This window comes from Salmo salar, chromosome ssa10 (assembly GCF_905237065.1).
Source record: "Salmo salar chromosome ssa10, Ssal_v3.1, whole genome shotgun sequence".
Taxonomy (NCBI): domain Eukaryota; kingdom Metazoa; phylum Chordata; class Actinopteri; order Salmoniformes; family Salmonidae; genus Salmo; species Salmo salar.
In genome coordinates this window covers 36,655,637-36,683,309 of record NC_059451.1, presented here as the reverse complement: position 1 = coordinate 36,683,309, position 27,673 = coordinate 36,655,637, and the positions used below count along the sequence as shown (strand labels likewise).

The 27,673-nt window shown below is 42.6% G+C and overlaps 1 protein-coding gene across 4 annotated transcripts in view; it reads right to left on the bottom strand.

Moving 5' to 3' along the window:
• Positions 1-281: 281 nt before the first annotated feature.
• The window catches only part of sec16b (SEC16 homolog B, endoplasmic reticulum export factor), a 32,757-nt gene continuing 5,365 nt past the window's right edge, over positions 282-27,673 (bottom strand). For 2 of the 4 annotated variants that reach the window (XM_045687721.1, XM_045687722.1), the window contains 24 exons: positions 26,765-27,184; positions 25,722-25,813; positions 24,017-24,119; positions 23,827-23,926; positions 23,597-23,738; positions 23,191-23,342; positions 22,867-22,928; positions 22,489-22,627; positions 21,132-21,228; positions 20,782-20,927; positions 18,103-18,200; positions 17,320-17,401; positions 16,318-16,435; positions 12,037-12,148; positions 7,918-8,023; positions 7,553-7,690; positions 6,643-6,762; positions 6,008-6,092; positions 5,320-5,607; positions 5,096-5,124; positions 3,003-3,170; positions 2,686-2,790; positions 1,145-1,252; positions 282-656 (listed from right to left, as the gene is read on the bottom strand). In XM_045687721.1, coding sequence (XP_045543677.1) covers positions 570-656; positions 1,145-1,252; positions 2,686-2,790; positions 3,003-3,170; positions 5,096-5,124; positions 5,320-5,607; positions 6,008-6,092; positions 6,643-6,762; positions 7,553-7,690; positions 7,918-8,023; positions 12,037-12,148; positions 16,318-16,435; positions 17,320-17,401; positions 18,103-18,200; positions 20,782-20,927; positions 21,132-21,228; positions 22,489-22,627; positions 22,867-22,928; positions 23,191-23,342; positions 23,597-23,738; positions 23,827-23,926; positions 24,017-24,119; positions 25,722-25,813; positions 26,765-27,144 — 3,057 coding nt within the window. In that variant the 5' untranslated portion in view covers positions 27,145-27,184 and the 3' untranslated portion in view covers positions 282-569. Of the gene's footprint in view, positions 1,253-2,685; positions 2,791-3,002; positions 3,171-5,095; positions 5,125-5,319; positions 5,608-6,007; positions 6,093-6,642; positions 6,763-7,552; positions 7,691-7,917; positions 8,024-12,036; positions 12,149-16,317; positions 16,436-17,319; positions 17,402-18,102; positions 18,201-20,781; positions 20,928-21,131; positions 21,229-22,488; positions 22,628-22,866; positions 22,929-23,190; positions 23,343-23,596; positions 23,739-23,826; positions 23,927-24,016; positions 24,120-25,721; positions 25,814-26,764; positions 27,185-27,673 lie in introns of all 4 variants that reach the window. The other 2 variants (XR_006756941.1, XR_001318572.2) reach the window with 2 other exon arrangements.

Sequence of the window (27,673 nt, the reverse complement as noted above, 5' to 3'; positions counted from 1 at the left end):
TGCAGGGTAGTGCAATGGTTGAAATGCATACTTTGCTACAGATTCAAAGCTCAAAGGGCAGCAAGGATTTAGCAACAAGTTGTATACAACTTGTTCGTGAATAATATGACAATTATAAATCATAGTTTAAACAAGTTAACCATATTCATCTATAGTTTAGATAATGATAAAAGGGAGGGATACTCATAGAAATCAAGGTTATGTCTCATATACAATAGCATTCAGGTCAAGTAGCACATGAGTACTGTTTTCTGATTGAGAAAAAAATATTCACAAAAAAGCATTGTTATAAACCATTTGTATTTCTCTGTTGTACTCATTCTGCTGTTTAAAGACTACTGAAAGGATTCTACAGCAGACCAAAGTTCAGACAATCACTCAATGGTGTTCTCTATCACTCAATGGCACTAACACTCGAAGCACTAACACTATCAATGGAAGCACTATCACTATATGGTAGAGCATGTTGGGTATTTCATTACAAAGAAGCACCAGTCAAAATTCCTCACTTCATGTTAGCCTAGACAAGCATACAGTTGTCATTCAGCATGAATATGTCTGGTTCAAGATCAGCCCGACAGGAACCAATATATCGGGAGCACTACAAGTATCCCACAAAAACATCCACCATCGCTCTGGAGTGGGGAATTAAAAATCTGAAAAACAGGAAAAATCCAACAAAAGAGTGTAAAATTGTTTGACGAGTCTAAGTTCCAGGCACTCCAGATGGGTTTTACATTAAAAAAAACTGTATCTACAGGGCATAGAGCAGTTCAAAAAATGTAAAGTGCCCAACATGTTTCAGCATAGAGCCTTAATCAAAGTGTAGGTGAAAGATAAATAGAAAACCAGCCCAAATTCGCTTCCGGGAGAATTAGATACAGTGATAAGTGAGATTTGCAGCCTCCTGTCCACAACTCTGGACAGTATTGGACACTGTTCTGCACATTATTCATGCATTTCTGCAGTTCCAACATGCAGTAATCCATTAAATATCAATATCAATTGTCACCACAAATATTTTATTATCATTAATGATTTGTGTATGTGTACAGGTGTATGATGTATGGTGGGTGGTTGCAGCAAAACATAAAAACTTTAGTCTATGTGTTGTCCAATGCATTCCGGCCTGTTATTCACCCACTTTCCGAGAAAAGGCGTTGATACCAGTAGATGCAGGCTGGGTAGGAAAATTGGCTGCAGGGATGTTGGTAGTGGGAGGGAAAGAAAATAGGGAAGTGGGAGGCATCTCCTGAGGAAATACACATGAATGATGTTACATTAACGCCCAAGACCCACTGACCTAGTATTGCACAATGACGTAACCGACGAATACATACCGAGGGGCACTAAGGATGCAGATGTAGGATCTTAATTTGACCAGTATTGTCATAGCAAAATAATCCTGCAGCAACAGGGTTTGAACGTTTAGTCCATAATGTTGCTTGATCGGTGGTTAGGCTATTAGCTGGACAAAAGTTGGCTACATGAAAAGTGCAATACTGTTAATTTAACTTGTGTTAGTGCGGATTTTCAATGAATTTATATACATCACGAAGCTCATCTGCAACAAAAAAGTGATACAATTAAGAACCTACAGCTGTACTAAGGGGTCATCACTCGGAAAGTCACCGACCTTACTCTGAATTCATTTTACGGCACTAGGATGCGTTAGGTTTGCTTATCTCTCAGAACCTCCAGTTTAAGGGGCATACATAGACTCAATAGCTTCTCTGTGGTGAATTTTTAGAGTTTACTGTCATTGACATAAGGAAAGCTACTTGTTTCTGATTATGTAATCATGTATTTAAGATGTTTCTGAAAAGCTTTACTTTGACAATTGGTAGGTTATATTTTGAATTGTTAAAAACTATGTTTAACTTACAACAATTTATCAGCCAGTTAGTCTCAAACATTTTAAAATACTGTTATCACTTAATAACAAAAAAACAATAAAATCCTTCAAATTACTTCTGACTTGACTTATTGACATATTTAGAGCACGTTTTAAAAATCACTGTTTTAATCTACCTTGCATAATACAATGCTCTCAGGAAAGTAGTAGGTAAACCTCTACCATTTATGACACAAATAGTTATTATATCATTGTAGCTTATGCTTTATCATTGTAACTTATGGATCGTAGCTGTACAATTCAAATGCTATGGACAACAAAATTGCTAAACTACAGTATTTGTGCAGAATGTGTTGCAAACATTGCCAATGAACTGGAAAGAGTTGGTTGACCGACAGCAAATACCATACCCTACTTAGAGCTAGTTGGTGACCGACAGCAAATACCATACCCTACTTAGAGCTAGTTGGTGACCGACAGCAAATACCATACCCTACTTAGTGGCTAACCTTCATTAAAAAGGTTCAATGAGTCTACATTCAAACTAAACATCGTCACCACCTCCAATGGGTCTTATGAGAAGAACAAGGAGATCAAATTCTCTGAATATCATAATAACAATAATAGCCAAAACTCATTTTAAAAGATTGTTTTCAACTAAGTTCATAATGTTCTTGCCCATCATCATCAAAATGTTATTATGTCCATCGACATCATTTGTTGGACGGTAAACTACAAAACCTAAACTTGAGATCACTGACTTGACTGACTGTTATGTCCCCCATCTAACGGCTAGGTAAGAGTTAACAGTAGGTCTGCTTGACCCTTACCATAGTGAGAACTGGGTCAGCTGAGTCTGCATCCTGAGACGCCTCACTTTGCTCCTCTTTGGGTTTGTGTTTGAACCAGCCGCTAAACCACCCTGACTTGGTGCTCTGATCAGACACACACACAGAGAGAGAGAGAGAGAGAGAGAGAGAGAGAGAGAGAGAGAGAGAGAGAGAGAGAGAGAGAGAGAGAGAGAGAGAGAGAGAGAGAGAGAGAGAGAGAGAGAGAGAGAGAGAGAGAGAGAGAGAAGAGGCTTATTTAAACAAACTCTGGTTCTTATCTGATGCTGTCGACAAGACAGGCTTCAGGCTCCACCCACCTGTTTTGGTTGGATTCTGTCCGGCTCTGAGGCCTTGCCCTCCTGCGTGATGGTGGCCTGGTGCCCTCCCTGCTGCCATGCTTGCTGATCTCCATAACCAGACTCCTGGCCATAGTGCTGACCATACTCTGCCACCGGCATCATGCCAGCATTCACATGGACCCCTATCTGCATAGGACAGACAGATATACAGACTGTCATTTGACATCTCCATGGACACAAACAAGACACATGATCTCATCTGAGTCGCACAAATACATTTATCAAACGATTTCACATGCTTGATAATTTTTTTTAAATTATTTGTTTATTTATTTATGTTTTACATATAAAATACAGCACCACTGACAGAAACAGCAGGTGCTCAGGAATAAATCACTGGACATCTTTAGAGAGATTAAATTTGTATGCCCCAATAGGGGGTATGTTCTTGTATATACAGTGGGGGAAAAAAGTATTTAGTCAGCCACCAAATGTGCAAGTTGTCCCACTTAAAAAGATGAGAGAGGCCTGTAATTTTCATCATAGGTACACGTCAACAATGACAGACAAAATGAGAAAAGAAATTCCAGAAAATCACATTGTAGGATTTTTTATGAATTTATTTGCAAATTATGGTGGAAAATAAGTATTTGGTCAATAACAAAAGTTTATCTCAATACTTTGTTATATACCCTTTGTTGGCAATGACACAGGTCAAAGGTTTTCTGTAAGTCTTCACAAGGTTTTCACACACTGTTGCTGGTATTTTGGCCCATTCCTCCATGCAGATCTCCTCTAGAGCAGTGATGTTTTGGGGCTGTCGCTGGACAACATGGACTTTCAACTCCCTCCAAAGATTTTCTATGGGGTTGAGATCTGGAGACTGGCTAGGCCACTCCAGGACCTTGAAATGCTTCTTACGAAGCCACTCCTTCGTTGCCCGGGCGGTGTGTTTGGGATCATTGTCATGCTGAAAGACCCAGCCACGTTTCATCTTCAATGCCCTTGCTGATGGAAGAAGGTTTTCACTCAAAATCTCACGATACATGGCCCCATTCATTCTTTCCTTTACACGGATCAGTCGTCCTGGTCCCTTTGCAGAAAAACAGCCCCAAAGCATGATGTTTCCACCCCCATGCTTCACAGTAGGTATGGTGTTCTTTGGATGCAACTCAGCATTCTTTGTCCTCCAAACACGACGAGTTGAGTTTTTACCAAAAAGTTCTATTTTGGTTTCATCTGACCATATGACATTCTCCCAATCCTCTTCTGGATCATCCAAATGCTCTCTAGCAAACTTCAGACGGGCCTGGACATGTACTGGCTTAAGCAGGGGGACACGTCTGGCACTGCAGGATTTGAGTCCCTGGCGGCGTAGTGTGTTACTGATGGTAGGCTTTGTTACTTTGGTCCCAGCTCTCTGCAGGTCATTCACTAGGTCCCCCCGTGTGGTTCTGGGATTTTTGCTCACCGTTCTTGTGATCATTTTGACCCCACGGGGTGAGATCTTGCGTGGAGCCCCAGATCGAGGGAGATTATCAGTGGTCTTGTATGTCTTCCATTTCCTAATAATTGCTCCCACAGTTGATTTCTTCAAACCAAGCTGCTTACCTATTGCAGATTCAGTCTTCCCAGCCTGGTGCAGGTCTAGAATTTTGTTTCTGGTGACCTTTGACAGCTCTTTGGTCTTGGCCATAGGGGAGTTTGGAGTGTGACTGTTTGAGGTTGTGGACAGGTGTCTTTTATACTGATAACAAGTTCAAACAGGTGCCATTAATACAGGTAACGAGTGGAGGACAGAGGAGCCTCTTAAAGAAGAAGTTACAGGTCTGTGAGAGACAGAAATCTTGCTTGTTTGTAGGTGACCAAATACTTATTTTCCACCATAATTTGCAAATAAATTCATTAAAAATCCTACAATGTGATTTTCTGGATTTTTTTTCTCATTTTTGTCTGTAATTGTTGACGTGTACCTCTGATGAAAATTACAGGCCTCTCTCATCTTTTTAAGTGGGACAACTTGCACAATTGGTGGCTGACTAAATACTTTTTTCCCCCACTGTAGTTGTAATGTATGTTTGGTAGCCAATAAAACCCTCCTGAGCACTCACCATGCCTGGGCCAGCAAAAGGATCAGCCCCTACAACAATACAATGATATCAAAGCATGAGGTCCTCATATCACAGTTAACAACAGAAACATGTAAGAAGATTCATAAAATGAGTAAAAAGGAGTTACATTAAATGAGCATGTTTCATTGTAAACCACCAGAAACAGGGTTGAATCCCTAGTATGTTGGATCAATAAAAACCAGGGCCTTCATCCATTTTCTCACCTTCCCTTGCTGAAGGAGGACAGTCCAGTGTAGGATGCTGAGGTGAAGGCTGAGGCTGAGGCAAAGGCTGGGCAGTGTCTGTGTAGTGGCAACTGTGGTCCTGGCCTCCCACCACAAGTGGCACTGCAGGCTGAGTGTTAGAAGCCATGACTGGCAGCGGAGGCTGGGTGTTGATCTGCTGTGCCTGCACGTGCTGTTGTTGTTGCTCTTCTGCTGCTTTGTGGGAGAGGAATTTAGCATCCAGTCTCTGGTCATCTCCCCTTGCAGAAAGGTCACCGGTGTCTGATTCTACAGCGAAACCAAAGGAGTGAAGACAAAAATTACAACACTGGTGTGCGTCCCAAATGGCACCCCATTCCCTATCAAATGCACTACTTTCGACCTGGGACATGGTTCAAACACTGTGCAACTGGTTGATAGGACGAGCCCTCTGATGAGTCATCATGCAACTCTGATACATGAGACACTCCCCCCAGGTGGAATAAGAGTGTACCACACCATACAGACACAAACACAGAGCAGAGAAATACTGGATGGGGCACAAATGGTGGCCGTACATCACCCAAGTGGATGAAGTGAGTTCCCCCTTACTATGTAACCGCTTTGAGCATCAGGAAAAGTGCTATATGAGTCCAATAAATTGTTATTAATTGTCCATTGAAATAATGATCTGGGACTGTAGGTTTACCTGAATACACACTGCTCTCCTCATGGGCCAATGCACTCCTGTCTGCTGGTGGCTGGTATGTATCACTGCAACCACTGCTCCCCATCTAAGCAAATAGATACGTTTTAACCATAGCGTCATAATGTGTCGAGAATGTTTTGGAAGAGACAAAAAATACACAATTAAGATCATATGAGCCAATTGAATAATTTCAAACGGTCTGGTATTGTTTGAAATATATCATTTAAATGGTACAAAGGGATTCTAATGTAGTAATAAAAATGTTACCAGTGTCTATATAAGGTCAACCATTGTGCTGACTGAGGCAAGTTAAAAACCTGAGTCTAGTCTTGCCAGCTGGACTATAGGAAGTACTTACCACCTCAGCAACCTTGACAAAAGTGCCAACTGACAAAATTTCACTCACTTGACAACCTACCAGTACCAGTGGATTATAGGCTAATATCCAATTTAGGTGAATCTTAAGATCCAACTACAGTGAGTCCCATTTACTATCATTATTCAATCAACATCAACAAAGTATATCTCTATACAAGGATGTTTGTAACCAGTAAATAGGTAATCATCTCCAACACAAACAGAGGAACATGTGAAAATGTGACGAGTACAATGGTAATGCTTTGTGGTGTGGTCACCTGTATGCCCTGCTGTCTGCATCTCAGCTGCTGTAGCCAGTCAGGCTCCTGTCCAGGCCTGTCGTCAGCTGTGTCACTGAGCTGTCCCATTCCCTCACACTGCTTCAGCCGCTCTGCCAGCTGGGAGGGGAGGACACACACACAAACAGGGAAAGTGCTGAGCAAACACACACACACACACACACTGTACAGAAGATTAGTGCCTAATCTGATACCCTCTGGAACAGGTCCTTTTTGTATTTTTTTATTGAACCTTTATTTAACAAGGCTAGTCAGTTGAGAACAAATTCTTATTTACAATGGACAGCCTACCCTGGCCAAACCCAGACAACTCTGGAGCAATTGTGCGCCGCCCTATGGGACTCCCAATCACAGCCGGATGTGATTCAGCCTGGATTCAAACCGGGGACTGAAGTGACATCTCTTGCACTGAGATGCAGTGCCTTAGAACAATGCGCCACTCGGGAGCTCAGGTCGTTCCTGTCCATGTAATGGTATTCATTATCACCTAAAAGGGAAAACTGATCCTAGATCAGCATTCCTACTCTGAGATGCTTTATGAATATAGGCCCTGAAGTGATTGGATACTAGGAATGCAATATGGCATAAAATGTGTGTATGATACATACAGTACAAGTCAGAGTACGCTACTTTTATAAGCTCTCCCTGCAGACTGTGTTTAGCGTATGTATGGAAGTGCATAGATAGGCAGATGCTCTTATGCAGAGCAATTATGGTTAAGTGCCTTGCTCAACGGCACATTGACAGAGATTTTTCAACTAGTAAGTTCAGGGATTCTAACCAGCTACCGTTCGGTTACTGGCCCAACGTTCTTAACCGCTAGGCTACCTACCGCCGAAGTGCTACATATGATGTGTATATGTCAGAGTATCATGATAAAGTGCTCTACCTTGATAAGCTCCCCCAGCAGCACCATGCTGGGCTCCTGCAGTCTGAGTAAAGACATCCCTATCACCTCACAGTAGTGGAAGGCCTGGGACGCCAGCCCAGCATCCAGCAGACGACACGCATACAGGAACTTATACACCTGGGAATGACAAAACAGCTTGTAACAAGACAACACAACAGCACAACCTACGGTAGCCACATGGAAAAAGCTAAACATAATTTCACTGTGTCCTGGACTAGAGAAAGCTTAATAGCAAAATACAGATGGAATCAAAACTCTGTATTGACTTATGAGTTCCAAATCTGGCAAATTATGGACGAATCATACTAGTCATAAAAAAGCACAAAAAAATGAATATAAACTACCTGGAAGGGGGGGATACAGAAGAATTTATCTCCAAGTCTCTGGCAGTACTCAAATAACTCTGTGCACCGAATGGCAGAATTCTGAGCAAACTCTTTGAATGGGAGACTGTAGGGGAGGAAATACATTCAATTCTTAGCAGACGTTGTTTTAAACATTAAAAAGTTACAATTGGGACTACTACTACTTGCTACCTAAGTCTTAAAGTAACTATCCAGTGAAAATCTCACTTTTAAAAGTCCATATTCTGTTAACTCATACCCAAATAATGTTGTTGACTTGTCCTATATTCGTATTTTTGGCCAAAGCATCATTTTTATAATTTTTAAACACTTCAAATATCCCACCTCAAACTTGTCTCAACAACACCGTTTCCTCATAGAACATGTCATTTTAAGAACCTGTATACATCCACACCATTCTGTTGTTGGGGTACGCCCACACCATTCTGTTGTTGGGGTACGCCCACACCATTCTGTTGTTGGAGTACGCCCACACCATTCCAACACAGAAAAGCTGCTTTTTAACATACTTAATTAAAAACGTTTGGAAGGAAAACTATTTCACTCATATTTTTATTAATAATAAGTAATATTTCATAGAAATCTGGAAACACTAGACAGTTACTTTAAAACCGTGTTAATCTCAATATCAAATTATTTCTGGGTAACAATTAACTACCTTACTGTGATAGTTTTTAGCATTTTAATTAAAAACAAACAGAAATTGCTTATTAGCAAAGAGCAATTTCTCCAGCAAGAATTTTGATATGACTGTCTGGGAGTGGTCTGAGTGGGGAGGGGAAAACTGAACCCTAGCTGTTGACAGAAAGGTTTAGAACTCTTTCTTATTGGTCTATTAACTCAAGAGTTTCCACATTTTGTTATGTTACAGCCTTATTCTAACATTTATTAAATTGTTTTTCCCCATCATTAATCTACTCACCATATCGCATAATGACAAAGCAAAAACAGGTTTGTAGAAATGTTTGCAAATTTATTATAAATAAAAAAACTGAAATACTACATTTACATAAGTATTCAGACCCTTTACTCAGAGCTTTGTTGAAGCGCCTTTGGAAGCGATTACACCCTCAAGTCTTCTTCAGATCCTCTCAAGCTTTGTCAGGTTGGATGGGTGTCGCTACACAGCTACTTTCAGGTCTCTACAGAGATGTTAGATAGGGTTCAAGTCCGTGCTCTGCCTGGGCCACTCAAGGACATTCAGAGACGTGTTACTCCTGCGTTGTCTTGGCTGTGTGCATAGGGTCATTGTCCTGTTGGAAGGTGAACCTTCGCACCAGTCTGAGGTCCTGAGCGCTCTGGATCAGGTTTTCATTAAGAATCTCTTTGTACTTTGCTCCGTTCATCTTTACCTCGATCCTGACTAGTCTCCCAGTCCCTTCCCCTGAAAAACATCCCCACAGCATGATGCTGCCACCACCATGCTTCACCGTCGAGATGGTGCCAGGTTTCCTCCGACGTGACGCTTGGTATTCAGGCAAAAGAGTTCAATCTTTGTCTGAGAGTCTTTAGGTGCCTTTTGGCAAACTCCAAGCGGGCTGTCATGTGCCTTTTACTGAGGAGTGGCTTCTGTCTGGCCAGTCTACCATAAAAGCCTGACTGGTGGAGTGCTGCAGAGATGGTTGTCCTTCTGGAAGGTTCTCCCATCTCCACAGAGGAACTCTAGAGTTCTGTCAGAGTGACCATCGGGTTCTTGGTCACCTCACTGACCTAGGGCCTTATGACCCCGATTGCTCAGTTTGGCCTGGCGGCCAGCTCTAGGAAGTGTCTTGGTGGTTTCAAACTTCTTCCATTTAAGAATGATGGAGGTCACTGTTCTTGGGGACCTTCAATACTGCAGAAATCTTTTGGTACCCTTCCCCCGATCTGTGCCACGACACAATCCTGTCTCGAAGCTCTACGCAGAATTCCTTTGACCTCATGGGTTGGTTTTTGTTATGACATGGACAGTCAACTGTGGAACCTTATATAGACAGGTGTGTGCCTTTCCAAATCATGTCCAATCAATTGAATTTACCACAGGTGGACTCCAATCAAGTCGAGAAACATCTCAAGGATGATCAATGGAAACAGGATGCACCTGAGCTCAATTTAGAGTCTCATAGCAAAGGGTCTGAATACCTATGTATATAAGGTATTTCTGTTTATTTTTAATACATTTACAAAATCTAAAAACCTGTTTTTGCTTCGTCATTATGGGGTATTGTGAGTAGATTACTGAGTTTTTTATTTTTATTTAATCAATTTTAGAATAACACTGTAATGTAACAAAATGTGGAAAAAGTCAAGGGATCTGAATACTTTCCGAAGGCAGTGTATAAAACACCGGAAAATCTAGTTTTTGGCTGTGCTGGGCCTTTAAGTAGGACTAAGTGGTTTTCATACCAGTCATGCTACGATAATACCAGCATTATGTTGTGGCATTAGTTCCCGCAAACAATAGCTATTACTTTCATGCCTATGGGGGCATCCCCCTCACATCGACACATCCATCGTGTGTACCACTATGAATTGGGTGCATGACGTCCCTATTCTGCTTTTCGAAAATCAGCAGCTCGTTTCCTTTCAGCATGGCAAGACTGTCACTTGTGCTCCCTCTCCGGCCTCTAGGTCACCAGGCTGCTTGTTATGGCGCACATCTGTCACCATCGTTATGCGCACCTGCGCCTCATCAGACTCACCTGGACTCCATCACTTCCCTGATTACTTTCCCTATATATGTCACTCCCTTTGCTTCCTTCCCCAGGCGTTATTGTTTCTGTTTCAGTTTACTGTCTGTGTGTTGTTCTTGTTTCGTTCATTTGTTTATTCAATTATGCACTCCCTGAACTTGCTTCCCGACTCCCAGCATACTCATTACAGAATAACGCCTCACCAGAGGGAAGCATCAGGGGTGCTTTTTATTTGTATTAATTTGTGTTGGAGGTGATTTTGGGTCTGGGTGTCCGAACCGGAGCTACCTGGGAGGCCTCAGCCAGTTTGTCGGGTTCCCCTGCCTCAGCTGGCTCGACAGGTTTCCATACCTCAGCGGGCTCAATAGGCTCCCGTGCCTCGACCGAGGCAACCGGGGAGGTCTCAGCCGGCTCATTAGGCTCTCACACCTCAGCCGGTTCGTCAGGTTTCTGCGCCTCAGCGGAGGCGACCGGTACACTCCGGATCCCCGGGATTGTCCCTTTGGTTGGCGTCCTGTGTCTGGAGCCGAATGCGCCAGGGAGGGGGTATATGTCAAAGGGGGGTATATGTCACTCCCTTTGGTTCCTTCCCCAGGTGTTATTGTTTCAGTTTCCTGTCTGTGCGTTGTTCGTGTTTCGTTCATCTGTTTATTAAATTATGCACTCCCTGAGCTTGCTTCCTGACTCCCAGTGCACTCATTACAAACACATTGCTGTGCTGTTCTACTGTGAGTCCCAGAGGACACCTTGTTAAGAAAACATTACAGGGATCACCCAAATACTGATACCCGCAATCAGGAACTATAACTGTATAACCCAATTTAAAGATAGGTGTGACGACCCTCCCACTCTGTCTGCCGTATTCTCTCTCTTTGCTCTTGTTCCTTATTAGGATGCTGGTGGGCGGAGTTGGGAAGGTCGTCAGCTACATGGGAAACACCTGGGCCCGGGTGTGTCCCAGGATAAAGGCACCTCTTCCACAGTTATTGGGGAGACTCTCTCCATGCAGACACCTTGTTGTTTTTGGTTGTGCTAGTTGTGGCTTTTTGGTTGTTTGCTTTGGCTCCCTTCAACACCCTGCATTATTACATTTATGCATGCAAGCACTCACTTACACACACCATTGTTCATTACTTTATTTAATAAATATATATTTTGATACTCCTTGTCTCCACGTTGTCTCCCTTTTGTTGCGAACTCAGAGCCGGTTCGTAACAAGTGTCCTCTTCTTCCAACACAAGGAGCTCCTTTCTATTCAGATTGGTTGCGTCTCAAATGACCATTGCTGTGCTGTTCAACAGTGAGTCCCAGAGGACATTCCCACTCGTTAGGAAGACATAAGAGTGAAAGAGGGGATCACCACCCAGAAAGATGACATGTGAAAGGAGCGTTAATAGAATCTGGGTCATATTACAGCTGAGCTCACCTGTTGCAGTTGCCCAGAAGCACCAGTCTCTCATTCTTGGCTGTGTAGACGCCAAAAGGAACATAAGCTGTCAGATAGCAGATATGAGCAGCATGTAACAGCCCTCTGGAGGCTGGGGAGAGACAACACTAAGGTTATGTAACAAATGGCACCATATTTCCTATATAGTGCACTATATAGGCAAAATGGCACAATTTGGGACTAAGACAAAACCTTTCTGATGAGAATAGAAACACGGCCACTATATTCAAGTAGAAATGTGTCTGTGTGTATGTATGTACAGTGGGGGGGGAAAGTATTTGATCCCCTGCTGATTTTGTATGTTTGCCCACTTACAAAGAAATGATCAGTCTATAATTTTAATAGTAGGTTTATTTGAACAGTGAGAGACAGAATAACAACAAAAAAATCCAGAAAAACGCATGTCAAAAATGTTATAAAATTATTTGCATTCTAATGAGGGAAATAAGTATTTGACCCCTCTGCAAAACATGACTTAGTACTTGGTGGCAAAACCCTTGTTGGCAATCACTGAGGTCAGACGTTTCTTGTAGTTGGCCACCAGGATTGCACACATCTCAGGAGGGATTTTGTCCCACTCCTCCTTGCAGATCTTCTCCAAGTCATTAAGTTTTCGAGGCTGACGTTTGGGAACTCGAACCTTCAGCTCCTTCCACAGATTTTCTATGGGATTAAGGTCTGGAGACTGGCTAGGCCACTCCAGGACCATAATGTGCTTCTTCTTGAGCCACTCCTTTGTTGCCTTGGCCGTGTGTTTTGAGTCATTGTCATGCTGGAATACTCATCCGCGACCCATTTTCAATGCCCTGGCTGAGGGAAGGAGGTTCTCACCCAAGATTTGACGGCACATGGCCCCGTCCATCAGCCCTTTAATGCGGTGAAGTTGTCCTGTCCCCTTAGCAGAAAAACACCCCCAAAGCATAATGTTTCCACCTCCATGTTTGACGGTGGAGATGGTGTTCTTGGGGTCATAGGCAGCATTCCTCCTCCTCCAAACACGGCGAGTTGAGTTGATGTCAAAGAGCTCCATTTTGGTCTCATCTGACCACAACACTTTCACCAGTTGTCCTCCGAGTCATTCAGATGTTCATTGGCAAACTTCAGATGGGCATGTATATGTATTCTTGAGCAGGGGGACCTTGCGGGCGCTGCAGGATTTCAGTCCTTCACGGCGTAGTGTGTTACCAATTGTTTTCTTGGTGACTATGGTCCCAGCTGCCTTGAGATCATTGACAAGATCCTCCCGTGTGGTTCTGGGCTGATTCCTCACCGTTCTCATGATCATTGCAACTCCACGAGGTGAGATCTTGCATGGAGCCCCAGGCCGAGGGAGATTGACAGTTCTTTTGTGTTTCTTCCATTTGCGAATAATCGCACCAAATGTTGTCACCTTCTCACCAAGCTGCTTGGCGATGGTCTTGTAGCCCATTCCAGCCTTGTGTAGGTCTACAATCTTGTCCCTGACATCCTTGGAGAGCTCTTTGGTCTTGGCCATGATGGAGAGTTTGGAATCTGATTGATTGATTGCTTCTGTGGACAGGTGTCTTTTTTACAGGTAACAAGCTGCGGTTAGGAGCACTCCCTTTAAGAGTGTGCTCCTAATCTCAGCTCGTTACCTGTATAAAAGACACCTGGGAGCCAGAAATCTTTCTGATTGAGAGGGGATCAAATACTTATTTCCCTCATTAAAATGCAAATCAATTTATAACATTTCTGACATGCGTTTTTCTGGATATTTTTGTTGTTATTCTGTCTCTCACTGTTCAAATAAACCTACCATTAAAATTATAGACTGATCCTTTCTTTGTCAGTGGGCAAACGTACAAAATCAGCAGGGGATCAAATACTTTTTTCCCCCACTGTATGTATGTATGTATGTATGTATGTATGTATGTATGTATGTATAGTTGAAGTTGGAAGTTTACATATACCTTAGCCAAATACATTTAAACTCAGTTTTTCACAATTCCTGACGTTTAATCCTAGTAAAAATTCCCTGTCTTAGGTCAGTTAGGATCACCACTTTATTTTAAGAATGTGAAATGTCAGAATATTAGTAGAGAGAATGATTTATTTCAGCTTTTATTTCTTTCATCACATTGGGTCAGAAGTTTACATACACTCAATTAGTATTTGGTAGCATTTCCTTTAAATTGTTTGACTTGGGTCAAACGTTTCGGGGTGTAACTGAGTCGGGTTTGTAGGCCTCCTTGCTCGCACACGCTTTTTCAGTTCTACCCACACATTTTATATAGGATTGAGGTCAGGGCTTTGTGATGGCCACTCCAATACCTTGACTTTGTTGTCCTTAAGCCATTTTGCCACAACTTTGGAAGTATGCTTGAGGTCATTTTCCATTTGGTAGACCCATTTGCGACCAAGCTTTAACTTCCTGACTGATATGTTGAGATGTTGCTTTAATATATCCACATAATTTTCCTACCTCATGATGCCATCTATTTTGTGCACCAGTCCCTCCTGCAGCAAAGCACTCCCACAACATGATGCTGCCACCCCCGTGCTTCACGGTAAGGATGGTGTTCTTCGGCTTGCAAGCCTCCCCCTTTTTCCTCCAAACATAACGATGGTCATTATGGTCAAAAAGTTATATTTTTGTTTCATCAGACCAGAGGACATTTCTCCAAAAAGTGCGATCTTGGTGCCCATGTGCTGTTGCAAACCGTAGTCTGGCTTTTTTATGGCGGTTTTGGAGCAGTGGCTTCTTCCTTGCTGAGTGGCCTTTGTTATGTTGATATAGGACTCGTTTTACTGTGGATATAGAAACTTTTGTACCTGTTTTCTCCAGCATCTTCACAAGGTCCTTTGCTGCTGTTCTGGGATTGATTTGCACTTTTTGCACCAAAGTACGTTCATCTCAAGTACCGTAATTTCCGGACTATTAAGCGCACCTGAATATAAGCCGCACCCACTGAATTAAAAAATATATATATATTTTGAACATAAATAAGCCGCACATGTCTATAAGCCACAGGTGCCTACCGGTACATTGAAACAAATGAACTTTACACAGGCTTTAACGAAACACGGCTTGTAACAAAAATAAATAGGCTTCAACGAAACACGGCTTGTAACAAAAATAAATAGGCTTTAACGAAACACGGCTTGTAAAAAAAAAAAAATTTGCAGTAAGCTTTAGTTGTCTTTTTGCATTGAGTCAATTCCTCACGCTGCTGTTTCCAACGTCTTATCATCGACTCATTAAGACCAAGCTCCCGTGCAGCAGCTCTATTTCCTTTTCCAACAGCCAGATCAATCGCCTTCAACTTGAAAGCTGCATCATATGCATTTCTCCGTGTCTTTGCCATGATGAGGGTGACAAAATGACTACCGTAATCAGAATGATGGGAAGTTTGAGAGCGCTCGATTTAATCTAAACAGTAAACAAAAAAGTTGTTTGACCTTAACGGCAATTTCATTGGTCTAATGAAAGCTTCATCCCGCAAAAAACTGAGCACGTCACAGAATGTGTTTAAAAAAATAAAAATAATTGAAAGCGGGAAAAATCCATATATTAGCCTTGTTTAAGCCACGAGGTTCAAAGCCTGGGAAAAAAGTTGCGGCTTATAGTCCGGAATTTACGGTAGACAGAACACGTCTCCTTCCTGAGCGGTATGACGGCTGCATGGTCCCATGGTGTTTATACTTGCGTACTGTTGTTTGTACAGATGAACGTGGTACTTTCAGGCATTTGGAAATTGCTCTCAAGAATGAACCAGACTTGTGGAGGTCTACAATTTTTTTTATGAGGTCTTAGCTTATTTCTTTTGAGTTTCCCATGATGTCAAGCAAAGAGGCACTGAGTTTGAAGGTGGGCCTTGAAATACATCCACAGGTACACCTCCAATTGACTCAAATGATGTCAGTTAGCCTATCAGAAGCCTCTAAAGAATTTTCCAAGCTGTTTAAAGGCACAGTCAACTTAGTGTATGTAAACTTCTGACCCACTGGAATTGTGATACAGTGAATTATAAGTGAAATAATCTGTCCGTAAACAATTGTTGGAAAAATTACTTGTGTCATGCACAAAGTATATGTCCTAACCGACTCGCCAAAACTATAGTTTGTTAACAAGAAATTTGTGGAGTGGTTGAAAAACAAGTTTTAATGACTCCAACCTAAGTGTATGTAAACTTCTGACTTCAACTGTATGTATGTATGTATGTATGTATGTATGTATGTATGTATGTATGTATGTATGTATGTATGTATGTATGTATGTATGTATGTATGTATGTATACCTAGCGTGTCTCCCATGGTAATGATGCTCTTCTGGTGCCCGATTGGATCTCCCGTCTCATTGGACAGCATGACGGCCAGATGAGGCTCCCAGTCTCTCCATTTGTCACTTCCACAACACTGAGGACACACACACACACACACACACACACACACACACACACACACACACACACACACACACACACACACACACACAGTCAGTCTATTACCAGATTGTTATATTACAATTTGGTGCAAAATACTGTAAATGTACTGTACGTTGTTAGCATAATTACCAACTACAGTACAATAAACACAACAGCCACTGAAAACATTAACTGGTCAACTACAGTACAATAAACACAACAGCCACTGAAAACATGAACTGGTCAACTACAGTACAATAAACACAACAACCACTGAAAACATGAACTGGTCAACTACAGTACAATAAACACAACAACCACTGAAAACATGAACTGGTCAACTACAGTACAATAAACACAACAGCCACTGAAAACATGAACTGGTCAACTACAGTACAATAAACACAACAGCCACTGAAAACATGAACTGGTCAACTACAGTACATAAACACAACAGCCACTGAAAACATTAACTGGTCAACTACAGTACAATAAACACAACAGCCACTGAAAACATGAACTGGTCAACTACAGTACAATAAACACAACAACCACTGAAAACATGAACTGGTCAACTACAGTACAATAAACACAACAGCCACTGAAAACATGAACTGGTCAACTACAGTACAATAAACACAACAGCCACTGAAAACATGAACTGGTCAACTACAGTACAATAAACACAACAGCCACTGAAAACATGAACTGGTCAACTACAGTACAATAAACACAACAGCCACTGAAACATAAAAACTGGTCAACTACAGTAAATGTGCCAAGACCAGCCCCAATTACACAAGGAAGGAAGGGCACATTAGAATAGACAACTATTGTTCTGTGGTATGTTTATGTATTTATTAAGCATTGTTTTACCGTGGAAACAGCAGGGATCCTTCCAGAGAGCATCTGAAACAGGGTCTGTAGGGGGTCGTTGGGAGCTAGCTGGCCTGTAAACCTGCCATAGAGATGACCACGCCATGGAAATATTAAATATATAATATTAAATATTTATATGTAATAGATATGAATATGTAAGGTCATTGTACATGGAAAGAATCCCGCCCATGCATAGTTCCAGTCACTGAGTGCTGCAACTAGAACCACCCATGAAATGGAAATTCAGAATACTGAATATGTAATGTGATATTAATATGTAATTGTTATGAACATGTAAGGCTACACTGTACATGGAAAAATCCACCCCTGTTCAGGGTAATAGAAACAGAACAGCTCATGTTTTTTTTGTTTATTGTAAAACAAAAGTCAAGTAAAATATTACAAAAAAGAAACGCCTACCGAAATACTGAAAAAGTAATGGTATATGAATATGTAACACTGCGCTATGTGCTGAGTATGTTGACAACCCCGACACCGATCATCAGATCATGTAAGTGAGGATGTAGGTTTTGCCCACAGAACTGCTAACAAACTGCGTGAGGTCCAGACCAATGATCTGCCCAGAGACCAGGCATTCCTCCGTCCTCCCCGTCCCTATCCCTCACCCCAAGCTTCACTCCTCCTCCCTGCAGTCTCCCCCTATTCTTTACCCCCCCTCCCCCGTCCCCCATACACCCAACCCACTAACCTTGGATCAATAGTGAATTATCTCTAAAAGCACTGTATTGTCTCAAAGATAATGTTGCTCCATGCGCTTACCTGTTCAACACAGTGGTATAGGACCTGTTGTCCATCTTGCTGGCCAGGAACAGGGCGTGGCCCCACAGTCCACTCTTCATGGCCAACTCGAGGGCCTCCTGTGAAAGAACCATAAAGGAGGTGTGGAGGAGACGCGAGTGAGGGGCGGTGGAACCGTGGGGGAAGGCATAGGGGAGATTTGGAGAGGCATGAGGAGGCTTAGGGAGGGGTGAAGGAACAGTGTGGGAGGCACGGGGAGGCAAAACTCTGTGAAACTCAAGCCTGAGCCTTTTTATTTTATTTTTATTTCACATTTATTTAACCAGGTAGGCCAATTGAGAACAAGTTCTCATTTACAACTGCGACCTGGCCAAGATAAAGCAAAGCAGTGTGACACAAACAACAACACATAGTTACACATGGAATAAACAAACGTACAGTCAATAACACAATATAAAAAAATCTATATACAGTGTGTGCAAATTAGGTAAGATTAGGGAGGTAAGGCAATAAATAGGCCGTAGTGGCGAAATAATTACAGTTTAGCAATTAACACTGGAGTGATAGATGTGCAGAAGATGAGTGTGTAAGTAGAGATACTGGGGTGCAAAGGAGCAAAAAATATATATAACAATATGGGGATGAGGTAGTTGGATGGGTTATTTACAGATGGGCTATGTACAGGTGCAGTGATCTGTGAGCTGCTCTGACAGCTGATGCTTAAAGTTTCAATTCGTTCCAGTCATTGGCAGCAGAGAACTGGAAGGAAAGGCGGCAAAAGGAGGAATTGGCTTTGGGGGTGAAAGTGAAATATTCCTGCTGGAGCGTGTGCTTCGGGTGAGTGCTGCTATGGTGACCAGTGAGCTGAGATAAGATGGGGCTTTACCTAGCAAAGACTTATAGATGACCTGGAGCCAGTGGGTTTGGCGACGAAAATGAAGCGAGGGCCAGCCAACGAGAGCATACAGGTCGCAGTGGTGGGTAGTATATGGGGCTTTGGTGACAAAACGGATGGCACTGTGATAGACTGCATCCAATTTGCTGAGTAGAGTGTTGGAGGCTATTTTGTAAATGACATCGCCGAAGTCAAGGATCGGTAGGATAGTCAGTTTTACGAGGGTATGTTTGGCAGCATGAATGAAGGATGCTTTGCTGCGAAATAGGAAGCCGATTCTAAATTTAATTTTGAATTGGAGATGGTTAATGTGAGTCTGGAAGGAGAGTTTACAGTCTAACCAGACACCTAGATATTTGTAGTTGTCCACATATTCTAAGTCAGAATCGGGCGGGCAGGTGCGGGCAGTGATCGGTTGAAGAGCATGCATTTAGTTTTACTTGCATTTAAGAGCAGTTGGAAGAGGCCATGGAAGGAGAGTTGTATATTGAAGCTCGTCTGGAGGTTAGTTAACACAGTGTCCAAAGAAGGGCCAGAAGTATACAGAATGGTGTTGTCTGCGTAGAGGTGGATCAAAGAATCACCAGCAGCAAGAGTGACATCATTGATGTATACAGAGAAAAGAGTCGGCCCAAAAATTGAACCCTGTGGCACCCCCATAGAGACTGCCAGAGGTCCGGACAACAGGCCCTCCGATTTGACACACTGAATTCTGTCTGAGAAGTAGTTGGTGAACCAGGCGAGGCAGTCATTTGAGAAACCAAGGCTGTTGAGTCTGCCGATAAGAATGTGGTGATTGACAGAGTCGAAAGCCTTGGCCAGGTCGATGAATACGGCTACACAGTATTGTCTTTTATCGATGGCAGTTATAATATCGTTCAGGACCTTGAGCGTGGCTGAGGTGCACCCATAACCAGCTCGGAACCAGATTGCATAGCGGAGAAGGTACGGTGGGATTCGAAATGGTCGGTGATCTGTTTGTTAACTTGGCTTTTGAAGACCTTAGAAAGGCAGGGTAGGATAGATATAGGTCTGTAGCAGTTTGGGTCTAGAGTGTCTCCCCCTTTGAAGAGGGGAATGACCACAGAAGCTTTCCAATCTTTGGGAATCTCAGACGATACGAAAGAGAGGTTGAACAGGCTAGTAATAGGGGTTGCAACAATTGCGGCGGATAATTTTAGAAAGACAGGGTCCAGATTGTCTAGCCCGGCTGATTTGTAGGGGTCCAGATTTTGGAACTCTTTCAGAACATCAGCTATCTGGATTTGGGTGAAGGAGAAATGGGGAAGGCTTGGGCAAGTAGCTGTGGGGGTGCAGGGCTGTTGACCGAGGTAGGGGTAGCCAGGTGGAAAGCATGGCCAGCCGTAGAAAAATGCTTATTGAAGGTCTCAATTATTGTGGATTTATCAGTGGTGACAGTGTTTCCTAGCCTCAGTGCAGTGGGCAGCTGGGAGGAGGTGCTCTTATTCTCCATGGACTTTACATTGTCCCAGAACTGAAGTATCTGGAGGAGACATGAGGTGTGGTGGAGGAGTGGGGGGGTTATAGGCGAGGCATAGGCAGGGATGAAGGAAGTATGAAAGAACATGGAAGAGATATGGAGGAGTTGTAGAAGAACACAGGGTCAGGGGTCAGTGTTGGAGGAGTAAGAGGATAGCCCCGGTGTAACATTAGTCAGACAGCTATCACTATGCTGTCTCCATGGTGTTAATCATAGACACTATCTATTAATTTCAGAATAAATAGGAGATTACTTTATCATTTTAAAATATATTATTATATGTTGTTCAAAAGATCACCCTGACCTTCTTCCGTCCAGCCAGGAGAAGCTTGGTGTATCCCTGCATGTCCTTCTCTGTGGACTCAGCCGTACAGACACCAGTGGCTGTCCCTGTCAACAGATCTGCTCCATCCAAGGGGTCTGTCTCAGGACTGGGGCCCTCACTCAGGTCTATGAGGATGGTATAAAAAGTGAAAAAAAGGCCAGGACTCACTTGGATATAATTTGCAATTATTTACAAGCTTTGTTTGATTTATTTTTTAACTCATAGCAACACGTCGAACAGACAAAAACAGCATGTCTTCCTCAGTACGTGTGGTGTAGAGTCCTTTACCTATATATGCCATTTAGCAGACGCTTAAAAAAAGGTTTTACCTATGAGTGTAGGGGCCTCTGATTCACTGCCCCCTAAACCACCATGGCCCTGAGAGTTCCTCATCAGCAGCTCTGCTATGTCTGAACCAACGATACGCTGAATGAATCCAGGGAGAAAAAAAAGGAAAGTAATGTTAGAATGAGTATGTGGGTGGGCGTTTAGTTTCGTTTTGGACCATCTTGGCCAACTCCTGATATTTCAAGAGTGCTAAGACAAAAGGGGTTTCACCTACTAGAAGAGTGTGAGGAGATAGATATATAGTACACTTACTATAAGAGTGTGAGGAGATATATAGTACACTTACTATAAGAGTGTGAGGAGATATATAGTACACCTACTATAAGAGTGTGAGGAGATACAGTCTATAGTACACCTACTATAAGAGTGTGAGGAGATATATAGTACACCTACTAGAAGAGTGTGAGGAGATATATAGTACACCTACTAGAAGAGTGTGAGGAGATATATAGTACACCTACTAGAAGAGTGTGAGGAGATATATAGTACACCTACTAGAAGAGTGTGAGGAGATACAGTCTATAGTACACCTACTAGAAGAGTGTGAGGAGATACAGTCTATAGTACACCTACTATAAGAGTGTGAGGAGATATATAGTACACCTACTAGAAGAGTGTGAGGAGATATATAGTACACCTACTATAAGAGTGTGAGGAGATATATAGTACACCTACTATAAGAGTGTGAGAAGATACAGTCTATAGTACACCTACTATAAGAGGGTGAGGAGCTATATAGTACACCTACTAGAAGAGTGTGAGGAGATATATAGTACACCTACTAGAAGAGTGTGAGGAGATATATTGTACACCTACTAGAAGAGTGTGAGGAGATATATAGTACACCTACTAGAAGAGTGTGAGGAGATATATAGTACACCTACTAGAAGAGTGTGAGGAGATACATAGTACACCTACTAGAAGAGTGTGAGGAGATACAGTCTATAGTACACCTACTAGAAGAGTGTGAGGAGATATATAGTACACCTACTAGAAGAGTGTGAGGAGATATATAGTACACCTACTATAAGAGTGTGAGGAGATATATAGTACACCTACTAGAAGAGTGTGAGAAGATACAGTCTATAGTACACCTACTATAAGAGGGTGAGGAGATATATAGTACACCTACTAGAAGAGTGTGAGGAGATATATAGTACACCTACTAGAAGAGTGTGAGGAGATATATAGTACACCTACTATAAGAGTGTGAGGAGATATATAGTACACCTACTCCTACTAGAAGAGTGTGAGAAGATATATAGTACACCTACTATAAGAGTAGGTGTAGTATATATATGAGGATATATGAGGAGATACAGTCTATAGTACACCTACTCCATTCTGTCTGCACAGCAGTACCAGTAGATTCCAAAGGAGGGCGGCAGAGCCCTTGTCTTGTAGCTTTTCATTTTTCATGCAGGCTTCTGCCTTCTGGTGGGCAAAAGAGATGGCATCTACTTTGTGCAGGTCTTCCCTTTGAAGGAGGAGAAAAGACGCCAGTTGAAAGAAATACACACATAATACTAATAGCCACCATTATGACAGTAAACCTTCGTTGTTGTCAATCCATTTTGTGTGCCTGTTTTTACTGTCTCTAGAACAGTTTTATGTAGTTATTTCGTCAGTGTCTCCTACTTTGCATGCATAGACAATACATCATCACATACAGAGTAGCATGGATGTTTGGATATTGTGTTTAAGAGTGTAAAATACCTAGCCAGTGGCCCAGGAAATTCTCTCATGTCCTGCTGCTCCTGTGTTTCCCCCAGAATGATCTGCAGACAGAACCTCTCAGTAACACATTAACAGAAACTTCTCACACACCAGCTCAATACTGATAAAAACAGCTCAACAGTTCCTCAAAACCGAAACTAATCGGCCAGTAATTTAGCCATTCCTTGATGATTACTCTATTCACTAGAATGATTGCGGCCTCTTCCTATAACCTGCTAGTTCACCACAACAATTCTGCCATGTAGATATATCCTACTATTCTCCGTACTGATTCTGTCCTGCTCCTTTAACCTAGAACTATACCTCGAGACTGTGTAGTTCCACCTTCCCTGGGTCTCCCTGCATGGCCAGACCAGGACTGACCCGGATCAACTGTCCAGCTGGACCAAAGCTGACCAGAGCATGGGGCAAAGTGTATTTCAGAGGGGCAGTCACCTGGGGAATAGCTGCATACTCTAAGCGAGAGAACATGCATTATTATCATTCATAATATTATCACTTTCATGGGAGATATTCATTGTGTTGTAATGAGTGTGTAATGAGTGTTCATTAGACTTGAGGATGGCAAGTTAGCCTCATTGTGGTATTTTGTTATTAGCGGATTACAATCAACCCTACAGAGAAGAGCATGACATTAGAATGTGATCCCTGTTTCTAAGAGACAGACCTGTAGTATCTGGGCAGAGATTACATGTAACTCAATGATTACCTGTGTCTGCTATGCTCCAGGTGGTTTGTGGGGCAGGCTCAGTCTGTTCAGCACCGTTGATGTACTGGCTCAACTCATAGCTACTGGAGGACAAGCCTGAGGCCTTGGAGATGGCCAGAGCACCTTCGGCATAACAGCAAGCCTGGAAAACAAAATCAGTCAAATCAACATAGGAGAATGGGCAGGGATGGAGAACATCATACGACTAAGTTTCCTAAGTAAATATTCACCAAAGTGGGCAAATCTCCACCAGCATCCCCATTCGCTTTAGAACGATCTTCATCAGAACCTCTGAAGTCATGCTGAGAGCTCGCTCTCCGCTGGTCATACCTGAAAAATAATTAGAAGAGGAAGAAATAGGGTTGAATTCATGCCCTTCAATGAAAGGAATATCATGAATCTCACATCTTTCTGTCTAACCTTTGTTGTTCTGGGTAGCCACTGCCAGTCTGGTCCTGCTCATATCTCCTCTCCTGATACTGGTCTGATCTCCACTGTTCCTGGGGAGGCCATTGACCTGCATCTGGATCATATCAATTACAGAGAATTGGATCAATCATGTTGCTTTACTTGCACATAGTTATTGTTTAGTTTTGTTTCTTTACACATTAATTACTTTTGTACTGTGCTGCATATGTTGAAATAAAATTGAATTAAATGTTATTGGTCGCGTACACACATTATCGTAGGTGCAGCGAAATGTTTATGTTTCTAGCTCACCTAACAATACAAAACAATACACACAAATCCCCAAAAATCGAAGAAAGGAATTAAGAAATATCAGAATGAGCAATGTCAGAGTCCGGAACATGAATATATATGTATATGATAGTGTGTATAGACATTATGGACAGTATATGAATAGAAAAGGTGTGTACAGCAGTAGTTATATACGATGAGCCATGACTAGAATACAGTATATACATATGAAGTGGGTAAAACAGTATGTAAACATTATTAAAGTGACCAGTGTTCAACGTCTATATACATAGGGCAGCAGTCTCTAAGGTGCAGGGTAGAGTACCGGGTGGTAGCCGGTTAGTAACAGTGACTAAGTACAGTTCAGGGTACTGGGCAGAGGCTGGCTAGCGGTGACTATTTAACAGCCTGACAGCCTGGAGATAAAAGCTGTTTTTCAGTCTCTCAGTCCCAGCTTTGATGCACCTGTACTTTCTCCGACTTCTAGATGGTAGCGGGGTGAACACGCCATGGCTCAGGTGGCCGAGGTCCTTGATGATCTTCATGGCCTTCCTGTGTCATGGAAGGCAGGCACTGTGCACCCAGTGATATGTTGGGCTGAGCGCACCACCCTCTGGAGAGCCCTATGGTTACGGACGGTGCAATTGCCGTACCAGGTAATGATACAGCCCAACAGGATACTCTCAATGGTGCATCTGTAGAAGTTTGTGGGTGTCCTAGGGGCCAAGCTGATTTTCTTCAGCCTCCTGAGGTTGAAGATGCACTGTTGCGCCTTCTTAACTACACTCTCTGTATGGAAGGACCATTTCAGGTTGTCAGTGATGTGCACACCAAGGAACTTGAATCTTTTCACCCTCTCCACTGCAGCTCTGTGCTGTCTCTGCTGTCTCCTGAAGACCACGATGAGCTCCTTTGTTTCAGTTAACGTATTTTTCTGGCACCAGTCTGCCAGGGCCCTCCCCTTCTCCCTGTAGACTGTCTCGTCATTGTTGGTAATCAGGCCTACTACTGTTGTGTCGTCTGCAAACTTGATGATTGAGTTGCTGATGTGCGTGGCCACGCAGTCATGGGTTAACATGGAGTACAGGAGGGGGCTGAGCAAGCACCCTTGTGGGGCCCCCATGTTGAGGATCAGCGTAGCGGACGTGTTGTTGCCATTTAGCAGACGCTCTTATCCAGTGTGACTTACAAGAGCAATTAGGGTTAAGTGCCTTGCTCAAGGTGACATTGACAGATGTTTCACCTAGTCAGCTCGGGGGTTCAAACCAGCAACCTTTCGGTTACTGTCCCAATGTTCTTAACCATTAGGCTACCTGCCACCCTTTTTATAACTCTGATAATAGCTTCAGTTGCTTGGCAAGCAGGAGTGCAATACTTGAGTAATATAATCCATCAGTGTAATCCACTGATAACAATATGTCAGTACCTGGGTAATGTCCTTCGTAATAGCCCTGGTCATAGTAGCCATAGTCCTGACTATGGTCCCAGTAAATCTGGGGTGGGTAGTCATATGCTTGCCTGTAAACAATAAGATAATATAAAGATATCATAGATCCATTTCTGATCATATAAAGATGAATCATTTATTAAAAACTGTATCTTACATGCTGACCACACCACTCGAGTTGCAAAATACATTTACACATACATATTATTCAATCATTGCAACCCACACTGCTCGCGTGTGTAAATGAGCATCTGCGTAGCCAGGCGCTAAAATAGAACTTGGTTCTATTTGCGACACTTGACGCGCTGCAAGTCCCGCCTCTCCCAACTCCTCATTGGTTTTTAGGAGCATATACCCACGTGGGTAATTGAAAGATGAACTGAGGTCCACACTCCAGTCCAGTTGGTAGTGGTAATGCACCTTAAAGTTGGTTGCCAACCGCCATCTAAAGTTCAAAGAAGAAGAAGCTTGAAGGAGGAGAGATGACTAGAAACAAACTCGGTTTACCCTTTTATCTGTGGATTATGTCGGAGTAGAGGACCTTGTGCATTTCTGGTAAAATAACAACCCAATGTTTATATCCCTGGACAAATTAGCTAGCAACAGTAAGCTAGCTAGCTAAATTGCCATATATGTTTAATGCTTTTCAACCTGTCCCCAAATGAATATAGTTGGTTCAGAGTTAGTTTTTATATTTCAACCTGCGTGTCCTGATCATGTCTGGTGTGGGTGGACAAAATCAACATGGGCACGATGGCGGACGCGTGCGCGATTGGTCTGGTCAGCATGTTAAGGTCCACATAATAAATAGCTGGCATTTCACATGTGTCACCACCAAACCACAACAACTAATACTGAGAGATCCAGTAGTTTAACATTTTCCTCAATGAATAGTGGATAGTTACAGTTACAGTCAGTTTTTCTTTTTTATATACTTTATTTGTACGTTTTCAAATTGAGACATAGAGACATTGACATTTGACAATAATATAATAAGTAACAGTCAGTTTCTGTGTACAAACCTTGAGTGGGGTCTGGAGTGTTGTGGCTCTGGTCTGATGTAACCCATCGTGGAATGGGGTCTGTCATAAGCTGTTCTGGAGTGGGGAGTGCTGTAAGAGCTGAGAGAGAAATCTAGAGGTGGTCTGGAAGGGGGAGGGCTGGTGAGGTAGACCCTGTAGCGAGGGTCCTGGTGGGACCACTGCCTCTCCCTCTCCCTGGGGTCCGGTGGTGGTGGGTAGTGCCCAGCGATAGCGTCCCCAACATTTGGTGCTGGTGGGTGGTGCCCGGTTCCAGTCCCCTGGTGAGGGTGAGCAGGCCTATGGTAGTCCTCTCTCTCCCTGGGTCTCTGTGGGGGACGACCAGGGCCTGGCTTGGTCCAGTGGTGACTTTTGGGGTCCATGATGACCACTCTTTATGTTGAGAGGAGAATGCTTCAATACCTGAGAAGAATAATGGATCATCAGTACTTTCACATGAAAAGGATTGGTAGAGCTCTCTGAGGAAATCTCTGGAGCATTACAGTCAATTAAGGACAGATCAAAATTTACTTGGGTGGGAGGGCTGGTCCAAAATAGGGGAAGGTTGCCAAACTTTTTTTTTTGCTTTGGGGAGGGTAGTGCCTTTTTGGTTTGTCATTGCGCATTAAAGATCAGTCAGGACATGAGACATGCAGCTCAAACAGCTCCCCTATTGATATCTAAATTAACTATATAGCAGATGCCCCTCTTCACATTTCTCCAAATAGTAAAAAAATATTATAATAATTTGATTCATTTAATTCATATGAAAAGATTATTTTTAAACGATTCTTTTTGACAAATTGAATGATGTGCTTCACAATTGAAGTAGTTGGGGATCGGTTAAATTGTCTCTGAATTGAATCATAGGAATCAAAATAATAATTTGTGAATTGCAAACAGTAGCTAGGT